The 10,323-nt window shown below is 40.1% G+C and overlaps 1 protein-coding gene across 5 annotated transcripts in view; it reads right to left on the bottom strand.

Moving 5' to 3' along the window:
• Positions 1–259: 259 nt before the first annotated feature.
• The window catches only part of LOC149869368 (uncharacterized), a 33,082-nt gene continuing 23,018 nt past the window's right edge, over positions 260–10,323 (bottom strand). For 3 of the 5 annotated variants that reach the window (XR_016441462.1, XR_016441465.1, XR_016441464.1), the window contains 3 exons: positions 6,047–6,414; positions 1,483–1,650; positions 260–398 (listed from right to left, as the gene is read on the bottom strand). Coding sequence is in view for 1 of the 5 variants with exons in the window: in XM_090040213.1 (XP_089896339.1) it covers positions 386–398 (13 nt within the window). In the remaining 4 variants the exon portion in view is untranslated. The remainder of the gene's footprint in view (positions 399–1,482; positions 1,651–6,046; positions 6,415–10,323) is intronic. The other 2 variants (XR_016441463.1, XM_090040213.1) reach the window with 2 other exon arrangements.

The following is a 10,323-nucleotide window of genomic DNA, read 5'->3' as shown; positions in this document are numbered from 1 at the left end:
TGAAATGAATCTTTAATAAAAATGGACAGTCAACTGTTCTGTTACTTTTAGTGAAAAGATTATCTCTCTGACATACATTAGAACTAAGTATTCAGACACTTTGCAGATAACACACCTTTCAGAGCTTCTAGGATTATGTGGCACGTAAGTGAGGTTCTTGAGGATTCCAGTTTAACGAATTAAATTGTGTTTTAAGTAAGATGCATCAAACACAAACATTAGCTCACCATGCTGGTAAAAGAATAAAGTGATAACTTACCATTGTTGGTCCAGTTCCGGCAACAGCAGAACAGGCAATAGAGTGACAGATAGAAGAAGTAGTTATGAGATGATGCCTGCCATAATCTCCTTCCACATGAGAATGGAAAAAACTTTCCCTTAGTTCTTATATTTTCTCCCTGGCATCAACACAAGCAAAACAGATTTCATGTCCAAGCCTTTATGGAAAGCTCCACCTTTGCTGGATATGTCAGAAATCATCTAGAAGCTCCCACATGGGAGAGAAAGCTCTGAGGTGGCCTTTCAATTCCAGTGTCTAGCATTCACCAGCTGCAGAATCACCAGCCTGGGACACTTCAACATAGCCAGATGTTACCAGCACACCGTATCTTGAAAAGCAAACTGCAGACTTCTCATTTGCATGGAGGCCAAGTAAAACTGTTCTGTGACCTACTTTTGTCAGATTTCCCAAATCCATTTTCTGCTACACTTCACTCTCTCAGGCCACCATGCTTCTCATTTAACATTTTCTTTTTTTAAGTTATTCTTCTCCACCCTCAGATTTGCTTAGACTTTCTCCTATATTTCCTTCTTTCCATTTGCTCTATTGTAAACTTATCCCTTCATCACTTTCTCTTATCTTTCTTCCCTCTTTCCCATTCCCATCATACTAGAAAATTAAAAAAATACTATTTAAATATGAACAACAAAACAAAATATTAAAGCAAAAGCAAATATACTTTATCACCCAGATACAACCAAAACTGTCAAAGCAAACTTCTGTATAATAATGGTCATGATAATCTTTTCCCATTAATTGCTCCCTCTGTATACATCAGCACTTACTTTTATTTATACAGTAAACTGCTCAGGGCAAAGACTTATCTTTTTATATGCTTGTAGTATGCATTTAGTATGCTCTTGGGGGATTAAAAAAAAAAAGATAACAATAGCAATAAAAGCAGTAATAATAATCCAGTCCTGTTTTTTCTTTAAAAGTATTTGTATAATTATACTGAAAAAGTTTCAGCTCCATATAAGTAACTCATAATTTTAAAAAGAAATGCCCCTTTATATTAAATGTTCTTATTTTAAGCAATATTTCTGATGTTCGTGTTCAAGGTGAGTTCTGCATTTCATGTGGATTTTACAGTTAATATTTAAATCATATCTCCTTATCCAGTGGAAAATCCTCTAAGAATAGTGACTATGTTACTCCAAACACTAAAATCCTAGTTCCCTTATTATACCCATGGTTATTACCTGACTCGTGTGGTGTTTTATCTGTTTTTCAGCTGCAGCCAAGTTCAACTGGAGAATTTTGAGCTGAGACTGCTCTTCTAAAAGCACCTCCTGTGCACAGCAATATTTTTTCTGTGTCTGGCCAATCTCCTCCTTTGGTTTTGCTATGTGATTTTCATGGTCTTAGAGCTTAAAAAGTAAAACAGTTTAGATTATGTGGTATAATTTAGATGGAAAAGCTTTCATTCTTGCCAAATCTTAATTCTTTCTTCTGAAAGCATCCAATTTAAACAAAAACTTTATTGTTTTATTCCATGATTTTAATCCCTTGTGTCCCCTTATTAATTGCAGGAACAAAGATTAGGGGCAATCACACCGTTCCATTTTTTTTTTTTAGCTTAAGGAACATTTCTGCCATGGAAAAATATGATTAAACATCAAATATATCTTAGGTAGGCATGGAATGCTTTCTGGGCACAGCTGAGGCCAGTGCATACACCGAAATACAAAGAAACAGAGAACCATGTTTCTTATTATTTACCTGCCTGCATAATCAGAATTTAGAATATCATGCAAACAATATTCAAATATATGGTCATTTTCCTGCTTTGTTTTGACTTGGGCAAAACATTTCAGCTCTCTGTGCTCCACTTTCTTTTTCTGTAAAAACGGTGAGACTTGCACCTTTGAAATCTATGGTTGAAAAGTATGAGATAAGAACTAAGTATTGTTATTAGGTAGGCACTCTCATAAAGCTTGTGATTTTTTTTCTTATTTAGGTTTCTGAATATGGATATCTATTCTAGCTAAGTGTCATCTGAAATTAAATATTAGAGGTGTATGTCCTAATACAAATGCATACGGTGAAGGTAAACGTTAATTTCTAATGTTCTATGTCATATAATACCATGAAGAATCTAACCTTCCTGCTTATACAATAGATGGGATCATAACTGTGATACAGAAGTAAAATGGCCACTGCAACAACTTAAATTTCATTTGTTTCATTGTTCCATTACTTCTAGTCTCTTTTCCTGCTTTTTAAACTGTATTTATACAAGAGTATGTAAATACAAGTAATGTTAAAAGAAAAATATTTACATTAACGCATAACCAGCTGTTAGAGGTTATTAACACTGCATATTGGGCAGACTAGGAAAAGATGTGGTATATGAAGGACTTTAAAACAGACCTGCCACATTCCCAAGAAGAAAGGGTAAGTTTGACTGAAAGAAAATCTAGGTAGGACAGAGAAGAGCATGCAGAGGTGTAAAAAAATATAATTCTGGCAACAATTGTAAGACTTCAACAACTTGACAAGAAGTACATGAGAGGGCAAAACAGTGGAAAGGAACTAAGAAAAAGACCCCATTTTTTATATATTGTATATTTTGTAGGTTGCACATTTTGGATGGCACCTGGAGCCATGTAGTATGTGTTACTGCTTTGTCCTAGAACACTTACTCAGATAAATAAAATAAAAACAACAACAACAACAACAAAAAACCCTTCTTTCTCTTGGTTTCTTCTTTATTATACCATGTATAGCTTTAACACTAGCATCACAAGTTGACAGCATCAGAAATGGATTTTTTCATGCAAAATCCAATTGCTATGTTATGGGGAAAGAATCATATAAGCAATCAAATATGCACAGATGTATTGGCAGCATCTACATAAGCACTGGCACCTTCAGGATCCCTCCTCTTCCATATAACAGACCTGAAGAAGGAATAGCAGCACAAACAATCTATATAACTCTAGAAAGCCAGAAAATGTAGCCAGATTAGATTTGGATCTAAGACATGGCAGAAATGCAGTTCCTTTTGCTTGATGTGTGGGGTTTAGGGCTCCCTTCAGAGTGAGGCAGGGGAGAATGGGTAGGAAGGGAGAGCCCTCAAAAAGAAGGGGCCAAATAACAATAGTTCTGTGAAGATTTTTTGGTCCTCCATCCCCAAGTCTTCCAACTGATTAAAGTTAGGTTTCATGTCACATCTAAAGTAACTGTTCCCTCAGTTCAAGATATACACATAAATCTTACTACACTTTCTTAGCTTTTGTGCTGGATCCTGAACTTCTTCAAAGTTCCTGTGGTCACAGCAAAGCAGGAAAATGACAATGTATTTGAGTAAGATTTGTCTTTATATTAAAAATCCTGATTATGCAGGCAGGTAAATAGTAAGAAAAATAGTTTTCCATTTCTTTGTATTTAGATATACTTATTGGCCTCAGCTGTGCCCAGAAAGCATCCCATGCCTGCCTTAGGGTATATTTGATAGAACAGACACACAACATAGTTATAACAAATAAGTTTCATTTGTGGTAAGTCTCCCCAGTCTTTTAAATTAGTACGATAATTTTGCCTGTCCACATCCAAAATTTGCAATTCTCTGGTCTTTGAATAAGATTGTACCCTATCACTAAAGTAGTCAAAGGAAAGAGGAGGATATAGTCCCACTAGAAGGAGAGGAATTATTCAATTTTATCTGATAGCACCATTGCTTATAAGAAACCATATTATCCATCTAAAAATCATTGGATTGTAAGTCATCCTTAGCCCAGCAGAATTTGGTGCTCAGCAACTGTGCACTGCAGAGAACCCTTTTCTCTTGGGCATGGAAGAGTTTTGTCATTCACAAAAAGAGAAGTTTGAGATGGTCCTTATTTGTTATAATTATTTTGTGCGTCTGCTTGATACCACAGAAATTGAAAGCCAAACTGCAGTTATTCAGCAACTTTATCTTTCATAAGTAAGCTTAAACCTAAGTCTAAGTTTAGGGCTACTTCCTGAAGAAGACAATGGCCAATGGTTAATTTGAAAAAAATTATCAAGGATCACATTTGTAAGAGTCCAGCGGGTAATATAATGCTGAAGGGCAACCAGCACAGCCTGATTAACCTTGTTTCTTTATATGACCAGGTCACTAAATGCTTTGATGCAGGAGCTGAGGTATATATCATCTACTTGGACTTTAAGAAGGCCTTTGATATGGTATCCCATCCTCTTCTTATAAACAAATTGAACAGCTGCACCATAGACAATTACACAGTCATGTGGGTGGCAAATTGGCTTACAGGTCTTACCCAGGGAGTGGTGGTGGACAGATCAGTATCGACTTTGAAAGATGTGGGCAGTGGGGTCGCCCAAGGCTCAGTCCTTGGGCCAGTGCTGTTCAATATTTTCATCAGTGACCTGGATGAGGGCAGGGAAAGCTCTCTGTCCAAATTTGCAGATGGCACCAAACTATGGGATGAAGCAAACACACTAATGGGAAGAAACCAAACCCAGGTGGACCTGGACAGGTTAGAGAAGTGGGAAGAGAATAGTAGGATGCAATTCAACAAGGACAAGTGCAAGGTGCTGCACCTAGGGAGAGGGAATCACTAGTACACCTATAGGCTGGGGGATGACCTTCTCAGCAGCACAGCAGCAGAAAGAGATCTCAGAGTCTTTGTCGATTCCAAGATGAATATGAGTCATCAATATGACAAAGTAATTAGTAGATGTATCACAAACAGGTCCAGGGAGGTGATGCTCCCCCTCTATGTGGCACTGGTTAGGCCACAACTGGAGTACTGCACCCAATTCTGGGCACCACAATTCAAGGGGGATGTGGACAAGCTTGAGAGGGTCCAAAGGAGGGCCACTTGTATGTTTAGAAGCCTGCAGGAAAGACCCTATGAGGAAAGGCTCAGGGACCTGGACCTTTTCAGCCTCCACAAGAGAAGGCTCAGGGGCGGGGGGGGCGCATCAGAGAATAGGAGATGCTCTGTTTACCACAGCACACCTTGGAATAACCGGAAACAATGGCTACAAGCTGATAGAAAGTAGATTTAGTCTGGTCATCAGAAAGTACTTCACAGTGAGGGTTATCAGAATCTGAAACAGGCTTCTAAGGGAGGCGGTGCTCTCCCTATCTTGGGGGTCTTCAAGAAGAGACTGGGCAAACACGTGGCCAGGGTCACATCACCCCAGCAATTTTTCCTTGATGATCCATTGAGGTCCCTTCCAACCCTAGCATCTATGGATCTATGAATCTATCACAAGTGACAAATCCTTCACATCCTCTCATCCAACTTTTATTAGCTCTTCATTTTTTGTCTATCCATCCCCTTTGACTTTCCTTTGATGCTGATAAAATGGATTGGATGTATCCAGGTGAGCAGTGGCATGCACTTGCAGCAGCACAATTTTGTGCCACAACACAAGCCCATGAACATGCCCTTTGTTGCAGACTGTGCCCAGCTCCTTCCAGCTCTAGGCTGCGCTCCCTGTGCTGCAGATTGGGGAGTGGAGGGGGAGGAAGGAGTTCTGGCTGGGGCATAGGGTGCCTCAGCATAGGGCTAGCTGGCAGGCAGCCTCAATACTAAGGCACCCTGTGCCTCAGTCAGCTGGGGAACAGCACATGGAGATGGGGAATCAAGTGTCCTGAGTGGTGCCTCAAAACTTTAAGAATGCTTATGCAGGGGATGGTTCATGTATAGTAAGTGGGCCCATTCGCTGGCCACCACAAGGAATGTGCATTGACCCTGGACATCAAGTTGGGTTGAATGATCCCCCTCCCATGGTAGTCTCAACACTCACCTCACCATGCTCAGAGTGTGTTTGGACCTTTGCCACCACGATAGCATCCAAGTCCTCTTCTTTGTTCTACAAGAGGTGTCCAAAATGTAGTGCAAGTAAACAGGGTTGCCCCCACGAGGATGTGGGAGAGCTCCTCATAATAGGCATCATGATTTTGCAGGCAATGGACAGGAAGCTGGATTCTTGAACCCTCTTGTATCAGAGCTTCAGTATCTTCGTCTTTGAATTGTATTGCTGCCAGTCTCAGTTATGTCCCAGGCTCCCATTTTTGCCACTATCCACTCAACACCACCTGCTCTTGTAGTTGACTCTGAGCATCCACTGGTTCTCCTCCTTACCGCAAATGGTGAGCAAGTTCATGACCACACCTGGGGGACACATCAGAAAAGGTTGTGGGGACCATGGATGATGAGCTCTGGGGATCAAAGGATCATATGAAAGTAGGGCTGGAAGCATTCTAGTCCAGCCCAGTGCTCAGGGCAGAAACATCCCTAACTAAATTATTTCAGTCAAGTGTCGGTCTAACCTGTTCTTGAAAATATCCAAGGATGGAGATTCTACAACTTCTCTAGGTAGCCTGTTCCAATGCTTCATCACCCTCACAGTCAGAAAGCTCTTCCTAATCACCAACCTAAATTTCTCTGCTTCAGTTTGAAGCCGTTACTTCTAGTCCTGTCACCTACAACCAGAGAAAAAGCTATCTACACCATCTTTATAACTGCCCATTATAAAGCCTGCACTCAAATCTCTCAGTCTTCTCTTATCTGAATTAAATTACTTTAAGGTTGAACCCTCATAAATCATGCTTCCCAAGCCCCTAATCACTTTTGTCATTCTCTGATGGACTCGTTTCAATCTGCCCACATCATTCTTGCAGTACGGGGTGCCATTGCTGAATTGAGTAGAGGACTCACTTCCTCTGATTTGCAAAAGATATTCCTGTTAAAACAAACCTTTATGCTGTTGGCTTTTTTGGCTTTACATATTGTTGGCTTATAGTTATCTTATGGTCAACTGTAACCTCCAGGCCTTTCTTTGCAGTACTGGAGTCTAGCCTGTTCAGTCTGCTCTTAAAACCTCAAAGGAAAGATTCCATAACTTCCCTAGGCAGCTTGTTCATTTACATACTGTTCTTATGGTTAAATTTTCTTAAGAATTAATTTCAATATTCGTTACAGCAGTTTAAACCCTACTCCCTTGTGACAAGAACAGAAGTTCTTTACAGAAATTTTTCAAATTTTTGAAAAATGCCAAAATGTCTCTTCTCTTGTCCAGACTAACCATACCTAACTTTCAGTCTTTCCTCCCACAGCTTCCATTCCAATCCCTTTATTGTCACAGTTGCTACAGAGGTAAAGGATGAAGCCAAATCATATGAAGCAGTGTGATGAAAGTCAGGAGGCACTAATAATTAGATTTACCTGGAGCTGGTTAAGAGAAAGCAGAGAGTTGCTTGTGGACCTCTTTTTGCTTAGCCCTACATGATGATCAATGCTGAGCAGCAGCATCTGAAGATCTCTCCTTATCAGGCACAACTGTACCTATTAAAGGCTTTGGGGAATCAGCCAATTGTTTATGGCAGCGGTTCCCAAACTACTCAGCCCTACAAGAAACCTGGCAGTCAGGTCCACTCTGTTCTTTTTAAACAATTCACTGGGTGGAGGAGACCCAAGGGGAACGAGCAGGTGAGATGTATAGCCCCAGAGGACATTACTGTGAGTTAAAGGATTCTGTGTTCATGTTTGTGAGTCATATATCCCAACAGTGGAAACCACAGGGAGTAATATTCAAAAAGCTATTAACTTTGAAGCTCCATATCTTTTAAAAAAAAGATTTAGAATAGGCCAAAGAAAAGGCTAAACTGCTGTAGCAAAATTCAAATAACAGTTTCTCAAGTGAACCATTTATTCAGGGGAAACCAGACCCTCATCCCATGCTGACATGGATACCTAGGGTGAATGAAGAAACTATGAATGCCCTCTTACACATGATGATTACACCATGATTTCAGACAGATAGATATGTATGTAGCTTGATCTATTTTTCTCCTAATGTTTTCTCCATTCTGCCCCTTCCCACCATAAAATCAGGAATAACTTTTCTAAGAAGATTCCTCTATCCCACTTCCAAAGGGAAGTCCCACAGGTACCTGAACTAAGTTGGACCTGCAAAATAAGAATTATGAAATCATATGGCACTGCAGTTCAGTTTCCAATTTAAAAGTGGGAAAATCACAAAATTCTACCCTGCGATAAGTAACATTGTCATACCCAACAAGATACTACATCATTGGGATTTTTTTCCCCCTGAAGTGTGACCTATGTTTAGATGTGTAAGTAGCATTTAGATACCTTTAGACAAAGTCTTTTTACATGGAAATAAGAATTTCCTGGAAATTCCCTGATAAGAGCCCCTAATTTTTAAGCTACTCTTTTAGCTCAAGTACCTGTGATGACCATGAGAAAGAGATGGTTTCTCATGAAGACAATACTCCGAATGTTATGAACACTGATGCCTTCATATAGAAGACATCTAGAACAGCAGTTGGAAAAGTTTTTGGGCAGAATGCCAAAAACACCAGCAGCCTCAACTTGTAGGATGTTGGTATACCAGGGGCAGATGGCAGGGGAGTCATAAGGGGCCCAATCCATGTTGTGGCAACCTTGTTGTGCCAGCCCTGGCCCCTTACCTGTCTGCCCCAAGGCACATGTGCCAAGCAAAATGCTTTCATGTTCTGTGCTCTGGCACCCATGCTGGAGGTTGCCTACCCCTGATCTAGAATTTAAAAGGCAGATAAGGACGATCACAGTGCATATCATGAGGGACAGAAGAGGAAAAAGCAAGAGGGAATCTGAATCTGCAACTCAGTGTGAACAATATTCTTTTAGAAGGGAGAAAGTCCTGGATTCTGTTTTGTGTTCCCAAGGCTGAGAGCTAACTAGGCTAGATCCAAGCTCCCTCTTTCTTGACTAGATGCTTGTATTCCTTTCCTCTGAGTGGGCAAGCTGCAACATGAGGAATGCAGAATGTGCTCAGCTTGCTTAGCCCATAGCCTACTGGTTAGAGTACTTCTCTAGGAACTGTAGGCTCAAACCCTATTTGGCTGAGAAGGGATTAGATCCAAGGTCTCTCACTTCCTGGTCCAGTTCTGTAATTGCTAAACCATTGGAAAAAGATGGGTCAGCCTTTCTGCTTCTCTTTCTCCTCCTCCTCTATTCAGTTAAGCATGTCTTCAACATGGACTAAGATGGAGGCATGCTGGCCCAAATCACATTTTGCCTAAAAGCTTAACTGTCAACATGACTAAATGTTGACAAATAAATGGCACTTTGGTCCATGTATGGACTTGAAAATCCATTTATGGATTTTAAATCCTATCTTCATCTTTGTGACTAGACTTGTCCTTCTTAATAAATGTCATGTTAAATGTAAAAAAGCAGAAACACCATTGAGGGCAGAAGCAGGGACCAAAACCCACATCCTCCACTGCCTCCCTTTCAGGGCAGTGCCCAGCTCTCTGAATCTCAGAGCCAGACTTTCTCCGGATTACTCTCCTGCTGACTCAACATATTTTCTCTCTTGAGAATGGAGAATATTTTCAACCCTGCCTACCCTGGTTGGTGGCTAGAGCATTTTGGGAAGTGTTGGGAAGTAAAAAATATAGGTTTAGACTCCCTTTAGGTTTTCTACCCTCACTCTCCCATTAGGATAAAATGTGGAAGGGTTCAAATCCTGTCAAACAACCTTCCTACCTGATTATCCTTCAGTTATAGTTTTAGAGACTTATACATCTTCCCAGGTTCCACAGGTGGAAATAGGATCCAAAATCCACTTATGTGTTATAAAGTGCCTCTTACATACCTATGTTTAGATGTATAAGTAGCATTTAGATACCTTTAGACAAAGTATGATTTGGACTGTAATGTGCATCCTTCAGCATAGCATATTCTATACTATAGGAGAGCTATATAACTCTCCAGGGGGAACAGGATTGGTCTTGAGGAAAGAAGATTAAGTTTGCACAAGTGCTCATATAGCCTGACACATGTAGCAGGCAAAACATGATATGAAACTTTATTTTGAAATCTGTCAGAGCAGCTTCTGTCTCAAAAACAGGCCTGACTGACTCTGGTCCAGTAATTAGAAGACTGTCAAAATTATATCATAACAACCTTCTGAAAAATATTTTATAAGGAGGAAGTGAAAATAGATTGATTGTCAGAAAAAGGAAAATTGCAACTTCTAAAGCAGAGACCTTAAACTAATCCCCAAAGGAC

The sequence above is a fragment of the Crocodylus siamensis genome, chromosome 3 (genome assembly GCF_052110815.1).
Source record: "Crocodylus siamensis isolate JL-2025a chromosome 3, ASM5211081v1, whole genome shotgun sequence".
In the NCBI taxonomy this organism is placed as follows: domain Eukaryota; kingdom Metazoa; phylum Chordata; order Crocodylia; family Crocodylidae; genus Crocodylus; species Crocodylus siamensis.
Note: the sequence above shows the minus strand (reverse complement) of the source record. Positions and strands in the feature narration are given on the sequence as shown.